The sequence below is a fragment of the Acomys minous genome (assembly GCF_964271855.1).
Source record: "Acomys minous genome assembly, chromosome: 11".
Lineage (NCBI taxonomy): Eukaryota > Metazoa > Chordata > Mammalia > Rodentia > Muridae > Acomys > Acomys minous.
This window is the reverse complement of record NC_140492.1, coordinates 596445-612490: the sequence shown is the minus strand read 5'-3', so window position 1 is coordinate 612490 and position 16046 is coordinate 596445. Positions and strand designations below refer to the sequence as shown.

At 41.7% G+C, this 16046-nt stretch overlaps 1 protein-coding gene across 2 annotated transcripts in view; it reads left to right on the top strand.

Annotated features, from left to right (window-relative positions):
* Nucleotides 1-16046, top strand: part of LOC311608640 (olfactory receptor 4A5-like) — an 80072-nt gene that overhangs the window by 45461 nt on the left and 18565 nt on the right. Inside the window, exon 8 of one of the 2 annotated variants that reach the window (XM_084801211.1) lies at nt 8169-8351. The exons of the other annotated variant lie outside the window; for it this stretch is intronic. Coding sequence (XP_084657337.1) covers nt 8169-8268 — 100 coding nt within the window. The 3' untranslated portion in view covers nt 8269-8351. Of the gene's footprint in view, nt 1-8168; nt 8352-16046 lie in introns of those variants that run through there. 2 annotated transcript variants of the gene reach the window in all.

Genomic DNA, 16046 nt, shown 5'->3' with positions numbered 1-16046 from the left:
TTTTCACGACACTGATAAGGACAGGGAATCTGGCATGTTGTAGTGTTCCCTAGAATCACACCACTTAGAACTCTACCTGAACATAGGCCAGTAGCTTGGTCACTGATACCTGAAGCCTACCTCTCACTTCATTACGGTGGGGCCCTGTAATCCCCTGCCATAATGCCCCTTAACATGAACTTGTCTCCTATGGTCATCAGGAGAAAAATCAAAATCCCAGCCTAGATTGCACCAGTAAATGTCATTATACACACAGTTAGTGCCAAAATAAATAATATCAATTAGTAACAATTTCGCTAAGTGACTTCCACTCCTTCTGTCTAATTTCTACCTATTACAGGAAAATGACACTTGTACCTTAAATTCATGAGCTCATGGTCAATATGGTACTCGACGGTAAACACATATACTGTTCAATGCAGAGACACTCTGCAGATAGGATTGTCTCTCCATGGCGATAACAAAGTTATTGTTAGAAACTTCTTCCAAAGAAAACGGGGAAAAGATATCTTCAAAAAAATATATAAAAATGAACATAAGATAAAGCCAGAGTGGCAAGTCAACTCCCTTGTATTCATCGGAGGAGCCGCGTGTTGTACTCACTACAATCTACCTCTGTATCTTGTCCTCTGCGATGGATGGCCTCCTGCTCATCCACTGCCTTGAACAACCACCAAGTCATGAATGTCACCTGAAACCACACCTCTTTTCCTACTTTCCACCTTTTAACCTCGGTCTCCCTTCTGAAGCCACCTGGTCTTGCTGAGGTGTTAAATCAAAATCCACCTGCAGTGTTACAGAGAAAGAAATCTGATCCTTAAGTCCTCAGCTCCTCCTCATAAGGACCAGTTGTGATCCTCAGAAGTACTGCGTAAACCTGATTTTTTTTCCTCCTTTATTAATTTATTCTTGTTACATCTCAATGGTTATCCCATCCCTTGTATCCTCCCATTCTTCCCTCTCTCCCATTTTCCCCTTATTCCCCTCCCCTATGACTGTTCCTGAGGGGGATTACTCCCCCCTGTATATGTTCATAGGGTATCAAGTCTCTTCTTGGTAACCTGCTGTCCTTCCTCTGATTGCCACCAGGTCTCCCCGTCCAGGGGACATGGTCAAAGGTGAGGCACCAGAGTATGTGAGAAAGTAATATCCCACTCTCCACTCTACTGTGGAGAGTGTTCTGTCCATTGGCTAGATCTGGGTAGGGGCTTAAGGTTTACCGCCTGTATGGTCATTTGATTTTTGACAAAGAAGCCAAATCCATTCGATGGAAAAGGGATAGCATCTTCAACAAATGGTGCTGGTCTAACTGGATGTCTATGTGTAAAAAAATGCAACTGGACCCGTATTTGTCACCTTGTACAAAACTCAAATCCAAGTGGATTAAAGACCTCAACCTAAAACCAGAGACACTAAATCACTTAGAAGAAAAAATGGGAAAGAGCCTGGAACATATTGGCACAGGAGACAACTTCCTGAACAGAACACCAACAGCCCAGGCATTAATGTCAACAATTAATAAATGGGACCTCATGAGGCTGAGAAGCTTCTGTAAGGCAGGTGACACGGTAAAGAGAACAAAGCGACAGCCTACAGACTGGGAAAAGATCTTCACCAACCCCACATCTGACAAAGGTAAACCTGATTTTTAACAGGGATGGATGGAAATCACTCTCACTCTGGAAGAAGGCAGCAGCCCTGTTTCATTGAGGATGCTACACTGACACCTAGTGGTCAACTACATTATCATTCTGAAGACCTCTGCAGCATTGCGGGCTAGCATTTCTCCAAGCTGGCCATGTCCAAGTCCAAGAAATCCAGACAGAGATCTCAGGGCTGGCAGAAGATAATTGAGAGGATGAGGCAGGGAGATCGCACGCAAGGCTAGCCTGGACAACCTACCCTGGGACAACAGTGAAACACAAACAGGAGGGTAGGGTTAGGGTTGAGTAGCAGAACACTTGCCTAGTACATGTAAGCCACTGGGGTCATTCTTACATTTAACTGGCTATCAGATAACAATGCAGGAACTGTGCCTGTGATCTTGGGTGGAATTTTGCTCAGTAATTATTACTGTGCTTCCTTTAAACATGTAGATACCACCAGGGAGAACAGTGAGGACAATATTTAGTTCTTTGTTCATCTAATGAGTCCATTTGATGTGTTTGGCATAGCACCTTTTGGGTATTTTCTCCCACTTCAGGAGTCTGTGACATCCACAGCTCTGACCTCTCCTGCTCTAAACTGCACTTTCCTATTTATGATGGTTCCCTTCTCTCCTCGTGAACTCTGCAGCTTCTCATAGCGTTGTTCACTCCGGGTCTAACATGCAGTTTTGAGCACTTGTTCCCTAGGTGGTTGTGCTATTTGGGAAGGCTAGCCTTCCAGGCAGAAGTGGAGAGTTAGGAGTGGCCTTTAAGGTAATAGCCCAGACATGCTTCTGGCCACTCCTTCTTTCCTGGTCGGCCATGGCATGAGCAGCCATGGCCACACCCTCCTGCTGCCATGGATGAAACACTCCGCCATGCCTGCCCTGCTGTGATACACTTCAGATCTCTGAACATGAGCTAAGATAAATGTCTTTTCCTATATTCCTGTCAGAGACTGTGTCAGAGCAGTGGGAAAGAAACTAAGGGGCTGGTGAGATGGGTTGGTGAATGTGCTGACTAGATTTGTGTCAACTTGAAAAGCCACCTGAGGGCCGGGAGTCTCAACTGAGAAAATGCCTCCAGAAGATCGAGTTTAAGGAAAAACCGCAGGGCATTTTCTCAATTAGTAATTGACATAGGAGGGTGCAGTCTATTGTAGGTGGGAGGGTGGACTATAAGAAAATAGTCTGTTTTGTCCCATTGACATTTTCCTCTCACAGAAGCTCTTCATTTCATGAGATCCCTTTTATTCGTTGTTGACTTTACTGCCTGAACTGTCGGTGTTCTGTTTAGGGTGTTGTCTTCTGCGACAATATGTTCACGTTCACCTCTATTATGTTTGGTGTATTTGGTTTTATGTTGAGATCTTTGATCCACTTGGAGCTGATATTTGAGTAAGGTGAATAATATGGATCTATTTCCATTCTTCTACATGCAGACCTCCAGGCAGACCAGCGCCATTTGTTGAAGATGCTTTCTTTTTTCTACCATTTGGTTTTGGCTTCTTTGTAAAAATCAGGTGTCCATAAGTATGTGAGTGTATTTCTGGGTCTTCAACTTGATTCTATCGATCAATCTGTCCATTTATATTCCAATATAATGCAGTTTTTAAAATTACTATTGCTTTGTAGAACATAGTGATACCTCCAGATGTGCTTTTGTTTTACAGGATATTTGGGTATTCTGGGTGAAGGCTTTGCTTTTTAAAAAATGTACTTAATTTGGAGTTCCTTAATTCCTCTACCTCCTTTCCAACCCACCGACCCTAGGTAAGAGATAAAGAAGTTTACTAGGTAAAGTGGATGTAGACCTTTTTAGACACAGTTCTGTGGGGCTGTTCCACTCTTCTTCATCAGAATCCCAGCTGTCCAGACAAACAGCAAACAGCAAACGGTGGCAGTGGAAGAAATCAGCAGCAGCCTTCTCTAGGTGTTCTTCAGGGCATTTCTCTCCAGATCTCTCTCTCTCCCTCTCCTCTCCTCTCCTCCCCTCCTCTGCTCTCCTCCTCCCCTCCCCTCCAGATGCCAAACACCAGGCTCCTAGCACAAGGAAATTCCCAGCTGATAAAGATAAAGATGATAAAGTCTTAGGAGACTATTATCATCTGTGGAGAAACTAAATGAAGTTTCACATCTCACACTTGGGATCATAACAAAAACATGTTTATATAACATAATCAAAACTTCAACCACACCTGTTTCTTTTTTCATATGAAGTAGAGAATTGCTCTTTCAAGGTCTGTCAGGAATTGTGTTTGAATTTTGATGGGAATTACATTGAATCTGCAGATTGCTTTTTGTAAGATGGCCATCTTTACTATGCTAATCCTACTGATCCATTAGCATGGGAGATCTTTCCATCTTCTAACTTCTTCAAATTCTTTCTTCAAAATCTTGAAGCTCTAGATTTTCAGGACTTTCCCTTGCTTGGTTAGAGTAAAACCAATATTTTTTTTATATTATTTGTGGCTACTGTGAAGGGTGTTGTTTTACTAAGTTCTTTCTCATCCATTTATTATATTACAACGGAAGTCTACTGGTTTTTAAATTAATTTTGTATCCAGCCAATTTGCTGAAGGTTATTATCAGCTCTAGAAGTTCTCTGATAGAATTTTTGGGGTCAATAACGTATACTACACTATCATCTGTGAATAGAGACCTTTTAAATTCTTCCTTTCCAATTCATATCCTTTTGATCTTTCATTGTCTTATGACTATTACCAAAACTTCAAGTACTATGTTGAATAGATATGGAGAGAATAGACAGCTTTGTGTTGTTCCTGATTTTAGTGAAATGGTTTTAATTTTCTCTTCATTTAATTTGATGTTGGGTATTGGCTTGCTATATATTGCCTTTATTATATTTTGGTATGGATCTTGTATCCCTTGATCCCTCAAAGACTTTTATCATGAAGGGGAGTTGGATTTTTTCAAAGGCTTTTTCAGCATCTAATGAGATGATCATGTTTTTCTCTTAGTTGGTTTATATGGTGGATTTCATTAATGGATTTTCTATGGTGAAACAACTCTCCATCCTTGCATGAATTCTGATTGGTCATGGTGGATTTTTTTTGTTCTTGTTTTTATGTGTTCTTTGCAAGTATTTTATTGAGTATTTTATCATCAATGTTCATGAGGGTTATTGGTCTGAAATTCTCTTTCTTAGAATTTTTCTTTCTTGGTGGTTTAGGTATTAGCATGACTGTAGCTTCATAGAATGAGTTTGGCAATGTTCCTTCTGGTTCTATTTTGTGGAATAGTTTGAGGAGTATTGGTATTAGTTCTTTGAAAGTCTGGTAGAATTCTGTGCTAAAACCATCTGGCCTTGGGCTTTATTTTTGTTGAAGACATTTGATCACTGCTTCTAATTCCTTAGGAGATATAGGACTATTTATATGGTTAACATTATGTTGATCTAATTTGGTTAGTGGAATCTATAAAGAAATCATCCATTTCATATAAATTTCTACTTTTGTAGAGTATAAGCTTTAATAAAAGGTCTAATAATTCTTTGGACTTCATCGGTGTCTTTTGTTATGCTGCCCTTTTCATTTCTGATTGTGTTAATTTGGGTATTATCTCTCTGCCTTTTAGGTAGTTTGGCTAATGGTTTGCCTATCTTATTTATTTTTCTCAAAGAACTAGCTTTTAATTTCATTGATTCTTTCAATTTTTCTCTTTGTTTCTAACTCATTTATTTCAGCCTTGATTTTTATTCTTCCTTTACATTTACTCTTCTTTGGTGTGTTTGCTTCTTTTTGTTCTAGAGGTTTCAGGTATGCTGTTAAGTTGCTAATATTAGATCTCTCCAATTTCTTTATGAAGGCACTTTCACTTAGCAATGATTTTTTTGTGTCCCATAAGATAGGGTATGTTGTGCCTTCATTTTCATTGAGTTCTAGAAAGAGTTTAACTTCTTTCTTTTTTGTTAATTTCTTTATTTCTTCCTTGACCCAGTGGTCAGTGGGACCTCGTGAAATTGAAAAGATTCTGCAAGTCAAAGGACACTGTCAGTGGGACAAAGCACAGCCTAGAGATTGGGAAATGATCTTTACCAACTCTATATCCAACAGAAGACTAAAATCCAAAATATATACAAAACTCAAGAAATTAAACATCAACAAATCAAATACCCCAATTTTAAATGGGGTACAGAGCTAATCAGAGAGTTCTCATCAGAGGAAGACAACCATACTACAATTCACAGACCCAAAGAAGCGAAGTAACAAGGAGGGCCCAAGAGAGGATGGATGAATCTCACTGAGAAGGGAAACAGATTAGACAGAGAAAGTGTCTATTGAAGTGTAGGAACAGGATAGGAGAAGGAGCACTGGAGGAAAGAAATGGGGGTTGGGACTTGATATGGGAACAACGGTGAGGGGGTGCAGGCCAGAGGACAGGAACTTTGAAGATGGAAGAGAAACCTTGGTCTGGGGCATCTCTGAGACAGGCTGGACACCTATAACCCCAGGAGGATATGGGGGTGACTCTAGCTGAGACCCTTACTATAAGTAGATATGGAGATTGAAAAGGTCACCCTCTAACAAGACAGGGATCCTAATAGTGGGAAGGGAACACCAACATACCCACAAACACTTTAACCCAAAATTTAAACTGCCTAAAACATGTGAAGGGATAAAGATAGAGCAGAGATGGAAGGACTGTCCAAACAATGTCTCGCACAACCTAAAAAAACACCCAATGGGAGAAAGCCAACCCCTAACACTATTAACAATACTCTTCTGTGACTACATCCAGTAGGCTAGCACACCTTTCCTCTGAGTGCCTATGCCCATCAGTGGGTTGAAACAGAAACTGAGACTCACAACCAAACATTGGGTGAGGTGTAGGGAGTCTTGTGGAAAAGGGGGGTGGGAGAAGGAACTGGAGGTGACAGCAGCTCCACAAAACCAACAGAGCCAACTATCCAAGGCTCAGAGGGGCTTCTGGAGACGAAAGCATCCAAACAAGGGCCATACATGGTCTGGACCTAGGTCCTCTACACAGATGCACCTTATGGGAAGCTCAAGCTTCATGTGGGTCTCACAGTAGAAGAAGCAGGGACTGTCTCTAACATGGACTCTGTTGCCTGCTTTTTATCACTATCCCTGGTGGGACTGCCTCACCAGACCACAGGGTAAGAGGATGCTCAGTCCTGATGCAACTTTATGGGCAGGGAATGGTGGTAGTGTGTCTCCATTTTTTCTCAGTTATAGGGGAGAGAGGAGGAGGAGAACGCAGAGAGATGGTGAGACTGGGAGGAGAGGAATGAGGGTGCTATGAACAGGATGTAAAATGAATAAATAATTTAATTAATTTAAAATAAGGAAATTATGGAAAAACACACAAAATGACACTAATGGTACATGGCAATATTTGTAAATCTGTGCCTTGTCCTGACATCATCTGAGGCCTCCTCTAAAAGCAGTTTAGAACAGACACAGAGAACCACAGGAACACATTATGGAGAGAAGGTGTCTAAAATAGTGAGTCTCCCACAAGGGAGGGAATCGCAGAGCAGAGAAGGTGGAAAAGCCTGTAGGAGCCAAAGGGCATGGAGGACAAGAAGAAAACAAGGCCCTCTCAATCAGCTAAGGAAGGCTCATATGCACTCCTAGAGACTGAGGTAGAAAGCACAGGGCCTACATATCTCTGGGTCAGGCCCTCTACATACATATTAAACATTTTATATGTTATTTGAGTGTAAAAATAAACTGTTTTATGGGACTCTTAACTGTGAGGAGAAGAGAACCTCTAACACTGGTGCCTCCACTTGGATGCTTTTCTTTCTCATGAGTTAGCTATGTTCAATTTTGATATAATAATTTTGGTTTTACCTCATTCCATTTTATTTAGTTCTATGGATGTTGCCACTGGGAAGCCTGTTATATTCTAATGAATGACAGAACTAGATTGGAGAGAAAGGGGAGGGGATCTGGACATCTAGATACAGTAGAGGGAGGAAAAACTAAAATCAGGATATACTCTATGAGAAAATAAGCTGTTCTTAAGAGAAGGAAATGGAATTAAATAAATATGCAAGAATAAAACAGAAATAATGAGGTTATAAAACAAGAAGCAAATCATGTTCTATCGATCTCTCTGGCTATCTCTGAATCAATCGCTCTCTGTTTCTGTCTCTGTCGTGTCTCTGTCTTTCTGTCTCTGTCTGTCTCTCTGTCTCTGTCTCTGTCTCTGTCTGTCTCTCTGTCTGTCTCTCTGTCTCTCTCTCTCTCTGCTTCCTTCCCTCCATCTCCCTCTCTGTCTGTCATTCTGTCTTTTGGTCTCCCTCTCATTCCCTACAACTGTCTCTCTCCCTGTCTGCCTCTCTCTCATCCCCTAGTCTTTATGACTGTCTACCGAACTTGATTCTGCAGTGGTACAGTAGGACAATATGTTGTTCTAAAACTTCTACAACCATGAGCCAGAATGAACCTTCTGCCTTTCAGGCATTGCCTTGGAAAATGTGTAACATTATCTGAAAAGTGATGAGTCATGAAGAAATCTGGTGTCATTTCAGGTGTCATGTGAAAAAGGACACTCTTACTGCAGAGACTGTCAAGCACTACGCAACATTAAATGATCTGCATGGAAGGATAGTTCTACTGAGCTGGACTTGAAGTCCCAGGCTACAGCGCTAGTTCATTGTGAGAGCTCCTGGTGAAAACTCTCACACCACTGGAGAACCGCTTACGTGGTTCTAGGGCCATTTGTAATAGACTAATGAACTCTGTCATATTAGTTAGTGCTTTGCATGGCAGAGAGAATAAGAAGTGTATATGAATGCATGCTATGCCCATGCCATACACCACAGTCTATGTACCTGCCAGTGAGTGACAGAACATAGAGATACATCACAAATTTAAATGACAAAGGACACAAGATTTCTCTACATTCTACAAAATGCCACCCTCAATCCTGTCAGAGAAGGTACATTGAGATGAGAGAAGTGTTGGACTTTCCTTTAGAAAAAAACAAAATAGCATTGTTATTTTAAATGTAACACAGCAATCTGTACCAACAAATATCTTCTTACTTTCTGCGACTAATATGCTCAATGTTTAGTTATCATGGTGACCCAAGCATGGCATGGAATTCTATAATCCCAAGGGTTGGGGCATGCATGTGGAACAGCAAAACAGCTCTAAAACTCATGGCTATTGCTCTATAGTACAGCTTGAGATCAGGAATGGAGATTCCTCCAGAGGATCTTTTATTGTATAAGGTCGTTTTTGCTATTCTGGGTTGTTTATTTTTCCATATGAAGTTGAGAATTGATCTTTCAATGTCTTTAAAAACTTGTGTAGGTATTTTGATAGGGTTTGCATTGAATCTGTAAATTGCTTTTGGTAAGACGGCCATTTTTACTATGTTAATTCTCCTGATCCATAAACAAGGGACATCTTTCCATTTTCTGATGTCATTTTCAATCTCTTTCTTCAGAGATTTAAAGTTTTTTTCAAACAAGTCCTTCACTTGCTTGGTTAGAGTTACTCCTAGATATTTTATATTGCTTGTGGCTATTGTGAAGGGTGTAGTTTCCCTAATTTCTTCCTCTGTAAGACTGTCCTTTATATATAGGAAGGCTACTGTTTTTTTGAGTTAATTTTGTATCCAGCCATTTTGCCAAAGGTGTTTATTAGCTGTAGGAGTTCTCTGATGGAATTCTGGGGGTCACTTATGTACACTATCATATCATCTGCAAATAGGGATAGTTTGACTTCCTCCTGTCCTATTTGGATCCCCTTGATCTCCTTTTGTATCTTATTGCTCAGGCTAGAACTTCAAGAGCTATATGAAGAGATATGGAGAAAGTGGGCAGGCTTGTCTGGTCCCCGATTTTAGAGGAATTTCCTTGAGTATCTCACCATTTAATTTAATTTTGGCTATTGGCTTGCTGTATATAGCCTTTATTATGTTGAGGTATGTGCCTTGTATCCCTGATCTCTCCAAAACTTTAAACATGAATGGGTGTTGGATTTTATCAAATGCTTTCTCTGCATCTAATGAGATGATCATGTGGTTTTTTATTTTCAGTTTGTTTATATAGTGGATTACATTGATAGATTTCCATATATTAAACCATCCCTGCATGCCTGGAATGAAGCCTGTCTGGTCATGGTGAATGATATCTTTGATGTGTTCTTGTATTCATTTTGCAAGTATTTTATTTAGTATTTTTACATCAATGTTCACAAGAGAAATTGGTCTGAAATTTTCATTCTTTGTTGGGTCTTTGTGAGGTTTAGGTATGGATGTGACTATGGCCTCATAGAATGAATTTGGTAGAGTTTCATCCATTTCTATCTTTTGGAGTAGCTTGTAGAGTATCGGTATTAGCACATCCTTGATGGTCTGGTAGAATTCTGCACTGAAACCATCTCACCCTGGGCTTTTTTTCATTGGGAGACTCTCAACAATTGCTTCTATTTCTATAGGGGAAATGGGACTATTTAGTTTGTTTATCTGTTCTTCACTCAATTTTGGCAAGTGAAATTAATCAAGAAAATCATTCATTTCCCTTAGATTTTCAAATTTTGTGGCATATATGCCTTCGAAGTAGGATTATATGATTCTTTGTATTTCTTCAGTGTCTGTTGTTATGTCTCCCTTTTCATTTCTGATTTTGTTGATTTGGATACTGTCTCTCTGCCTTTTAGTTAGTTTGGCTAATGGTTTGACTATCTTGTTGATTTTCTCAAAGAACCAGCTCTTGTTTTGTTGATTCTTTGGACTGTTTTCTTAGTTTCTAATTTATTACTTTCAGCCCTGAGTTTGATTATTTCCAGTCGTCTATTCATCTTGGGTGTTTCTGTTTCTTTTTTTTTTCTAGGAATTCCAGCTGTGTTGTTATGTTGGTTATGTGGGATGTTTCCACTTTCTTTTTAAAGGCACTTAGTGCTCTGAATTTTCCCCTTAGCACTGCTTTCAATGTATCCCACAAATTTGGGTATATTGCTCCTTCATTTTCATTGACTTTCAGGAAGTCTTCTATTTCTTTCTTTACTTCTTCCCTGACTCAGGTGTCATTAAGTAGAGAGTTGTTTAGTTTCTATGTATGTGTAGGCTTTTTGTTATTTCTGTTGTTGTTGAAGTGCAGCCTAAGAGCATGGTGATCTGATAGGATACAAGGTATTATTTCAATCCTCTTGTATCTGTTGAGGCTTGCTTTGTGACCTATGATGTGATCAGTTTTGGAGAAAGTTCCATGGTGTGCAGAGAAGAAGGTATATTCCTTTTTGTTTGGGTGAAAGGTGTTAGATCCATTTGATTCATGGCATTGGTTAATGATGTTATTTCTCGGCTTAGTTTCTGTTTCAATGAGCTATCCTTCAGTGAGAGTGGGGTGTTCAAGTCTCCCACTATTATTGTGTGGGGATCAATGTGTGGTTTAAGCTTTGTTATAGATCTTTTACAAATGTGGGTGCCCTTGTACTGGGAGCATAGATGTTCAGAATTGTGATGTTATCTTTGTTGACTTTATCTTTGATGAGTATGAAGTGTCCTTCCTCATCCCTTTTGATTAATTTTGGTTGAAAGTCTATTTTTTTAGACATTAAAATGGCTATGCCTGCTTGCTTCTTGTGACCATTTGCTTGGAATTGTTTTCCAGCCGTTTACCCTGAGGTAATGTCTATCTTTATGGGTGAGATGTGTTTCTTGAATGCAGAAGAATGTTGGATCTTGTTTATGCATCCATTCAGTTAGTCTGTGTCTTTTTATTGGAGAATTGAGACCACTGGTGTTGAGAGATATTAATGACCAGTGACTGTTAAGAGTCTTAATTTTGATGTTGGCTCCAGAAGAGCACTTGTGTGCTTATGTTTTTGCAGTGGTATTGTTATCTATTTCCTGTGTAGTTTTGGTTGTAGTTTGTCCATTTGGGATGGAGTTTTCCTTTTAGTACCTTCTATAAAGCTGAGTTTGTGGATAGGTACTGTTTGAATTTGTTTTTGTCATGGAATATTTTGTTTTCTCCATCAATGGTTATTGATAGTTTTGCTGGGTAAAGTAGTCTGGCCCTGCATCTGTGGTCTCTTAGGGTTGCAGGATCTCTGTTCAGGCCCTTTAGGCTTTTATGGTCTCTGCTGAGAAGTCAGGTGTAATTCTGATAGGTTTGCCATTAAATGTTATTTGGCCCTTTTCTCTTGCAACTTTTAATATTTTTCTTTGTTCTGTATGTTTTGTGTTTTGATTATTATGTGACGGGAAGTTTTCCTTTTCTGTTGTATTCTATTTGGTGTTCTGTAGGCCTCTTGTATGCTTATAGGCATCTCTTTCTTCAGATTGGGGAAGTTTTATTCTATGACTTTGTTGAGAATATTTTCTGGACCTTGCAGTCTGGCATCTTCTCTTTTCTCAATGCCTATTATCCTCAGATTTCTTCTTTTCATGGTATCCTTGATTTCTTGGATGTTTTGTGTCAGGAATATTCCCAGATTTAGCATTTTCTTTTATGGTTGCTTCAAGATCCATGATTGTATCTTTTAGACCTGAGATTCACTCCTCCATCTCTTGGATTCTGTTAGAAAGGCTCACTTCTGTGTTGCTCGCCTTCCTCTCTGAGCTCTCACGTTCCTGTTTTTCTTATGTCTCTGTGTTTATCATTGAATCCATTTTCATCTTCAGATCTTGAACTGTTTTATTGATTTCTTTCATCTGATTGTTTGTATATTCCTGAGTTTCTTCCATTGACTTTATAGGCCTTCAGAGATTGAAGAGTTTTATTCATTTCCTTCATCTGGTTGTTTGTATTTTCCTGAAAAAAAATTCCATTGCCTCTCTGCAGGCCTTTTTTATGTCTTCCACTATTTGGCTGTGTCTCCCTGCATTTGATTATGAATTTTATTTGTTTCCTCCATTACCATCCTCATTACTAAGGATTTGAGGTCATTTTCTTGTATTTACATTGTGTTTGAGTTCTCTGGGTTGTTTTCTTTGGTCTCTCTGGGATCTTGAGTAGCCATATTGTTTTTGTTTTTGTTTTTGTTTTTTGCATATGATTTTATGCTGTCCTTTATGCATCTTGCTGTCTCTATTTTTGGCATGTAGCTCTGGAGTTGCATGGAGGGAGTCTGGGTATAGATTCACCTGTTTTCTCATGATTTCCCTAGGCTGGAAACTTTGATGCTTCACTGGTCTGCATGGCAGGAAGCTAGCCCTGTAGTTTGGGTCTCTCACAGCCAGTAATCCCCAACTCCCCTGTACTGTGGGTACCGTAATCTTCTTGGGTCTCTGAATGTGTGTTGGGTGAGCTCAAAGTATCCACAGCCTTCTTGGTCACCTTGTAGCACTGGAGCTCTCCAGGGACTGAACCTGGTTGGGCAGTGAGGGTCTACTGGCCACTCTACTTCATGTCTCCCTGAGATTTCCTTAGTCCCAGAGCTTTGATGCTCCACTGGTCTGTGGTTTTTGGTAGCGTTTCAGGACCCAAACTGCTCGCAGAGTCCAGGTTAGTGTCACAGGGCCTAAACCACACACACACTGAGTCCAGTTCATGTCTCTGGACCCAAATGGGTCTCTTGACCCAAATGGGTCTCTGGGCTTAATCCACACACATAGTCCAGTTAGCGCTGAGTCCAATCAGGGTCTCCGGCCCAAACTGCACACTTAGCTGGCCGAGTTCAGCTAGAGTCTTGGGGCCTGGACCGCATGCCAAACTCAGGTAGAGTCTCTGGGCCCAAAGTGCCCACCAAGCCCAGCTAGGGACTCTGGGCCCAAACTGTGCACCGAGTTCAGCCAGAGTCTCAGAGCCTGCACCGCCTGCCAAATTCAGCCAGGGACTCTGGGCCCAAACCAAGTGCTGAGCTCAGCTAGAGTCTCTGAACCCAAACCACCCACTGAATTCAGTAGAGTCTCAGGTCCGGGACTGTGCACCAAACTCATCCAGGGACTCTGGACCCAAACTGCACAACAAATTCAGCTAGGGACTCTGGGCCCAATCCTTGTGTCAAGTCCATCCAAAGTCTCAGGGCTGAGACTGCATGCCAAGCTCAGCTAGAGTCTCTGGGCCCAACTGCCCACCATGTCCAGCTAGGTTCTCTGGGCCCAAACCTCCTACCATGTTCAGCTAGGGACTCTGGACCCAATCCTTGTGTCAAGTCCATCCAAAGTCTCAGGGCTGGGATTGCATGCCAAGCTCAGCTAGAGTCTCTGGGCCCAAACTGCCCACCATGTCCAGCTAGGTTCTCTGGGCCCAAACCTCCTACCATGTTCAGCTAGGGACTCTGGGTCCAAATTGTCCCCCACATTCATCCAGGGACTCTGGGCCTAAACCACATGCCGACCTCAGCTAGAGTCTTAGGGGCTGAACTGCACGCCAAGCTCAGCTAGGGACTCCGGATCTAAACCGCGTGCTGAATTCAGCCAGGGACTCTGGGTCCTGGACTGCGCGCTGAGTCCAGCCAAAGTCTCAGGGCTGGGACTGCATGCCAAGCTCAGCTAGAGTCTCTGGGCCCAACTGCATGCCCAGCCCAGCTAGGTTTTCTGGGCCCAAACCGCGCACCTAGCTCAGCCAGGGACTCTGGACCCAAACTGCATGCCGAGCTCAGCTAGAGTCTGAGGGGCCAAAATGCTTGCCAAGCTCAGCAAGGAACTCTGGGCCCAAATGCATGCCAAGCTCTGCTAGGGTCTCAGGAGCTGAACTGTGCTATGAGTCCAGTTTGGATCTCAGGGCACAAGCCGCATGCTGAGTTGAGCTTGGGTCACAGGGCCCAAACTGCACACCAAGTTCAGTTAGGGTCGTGGGGCCCAAATCTTGCACTGAGTCCCCTATCCCACAGCAATTCCCACTGGTTACCATGCCCATCGCCTGTGCTGGAGGATTCCCAGCTGCAAACCTCAGCCACCACCTCTGCTGCTGCTCTGGTCCAAGAGAATCTGCACTCCTCCCGTGTACAGGGGTATGCAGGTTTTCTGTATTTTGGTCCTTTCGAACTGTGGAGTACTCCCACTTTAGTGGGGTGGGGAGCTTGGTGTTCCTGATTCAGAATTCCCTGAATCATTTACTGGAGCTTCTAAACATGGTCCATACTGCTTGCCGCCATCTTGGATCTCCCCTTGTTTTTTGTTTTTCCATTTTTCGAATCAGGGTTTCTCTGTGTAGCCTTGCCTGTCCTGTACTTACTTTGTAGACCAGGCTTTTCTCAAACTCACAGTGACAGGCCTGCCTCTGCCTCCTGAGTGCTAGGATTAAAGGCATGTGCTACAACGCCCAGCCAACTTGTGCCTGCTTCATTTAGGTACCTTCTGTCATCCAGCAGGTAGCTTGCACAGCCTATTATTCAATTTGCATTAAAGTGAACCATCTGTGCCACTAGTATAAGAGTGCCAAGAATATTAACAATTACAGAGAGATTTGAGAAAACAAAATGAGATTGTTGTTGTGAATTCATGCTTGGGTCAGGTAAACTGCACGTACTGAAATGCTTAAGTCATGAAATCTCCACAGACCCCCAGAGACCAGCAAGATGCAATGTACACAGGGTCTTTTTTTATTGATCTTGCTCTAGAGCAAGGACCTTCTGTTTCCCAGAGGCTGAGGAAGGTGGGCAGCCTTGATTCCTTAGAATATAAGGTTTTTAAAGGCAGAAACCACAAGTGGGACTTTTCCAGCCTTGGCATCATGTAAATGGTAAGGGGCATAGGGGAAGTTGGCCTTAATTGATAAGGTACAGGGCAGAGGAGCTTTGAGTCATGCTGCAGGGGGACTCTTATCTAAATATTTTATCTGCTGTGGCTGTTACACTGTGGGGTCTCCCACACAATTGGGGAAGGGAAAGCTGGCCCTAATCTGATAAGGTGAGATTTTGTTTGGATCTCAGGGAAGCGAGGCCCTCTTTTAGCTCCCAGGGAAGTGGACTTCAAGCTGATTAATCATGGAGCAGGGAGAGGGCTCCTGCTCAGGGAAGCTAGCCTGTGTCCAGTTTCACCAGGTAGGTATGAGATAACCCAGGAGGAAAAAAAGCAAAAAACACATGACAAATACTTAGGAGCAATATTATTAAATGACATATTAGTAAAGACTGTCTAGACGAATAGAACTTTAGAATAAATCTCTATGTATGTAGAAAGCAGATTCATAAGAATGACTCACAGGCTGTGGTTCAATTAGTCCAACAATGCCTGTCTACCAAAGGAAGGGTGAAGAATCCAGTAGTGAGTCTAGGTCAGCCAAGGCTACACAGAGAAACCCTGTCTCAACAAAACAAAACAAAACAAAACAAACAAGAAATTAACTTGCAAGCCAGAGCTAGAGCAAACAGAAAAAAGAGAAAGAGCTATCATCTTCAATGTTCTTTACATATGTAGGCTGCCACTAGAAATGTTGCTTAAAGAGGTGTTGTATCACCTCAAAAGATCCATATTAATGTAGGGCTGTTGCATTTCAAAAGCTATA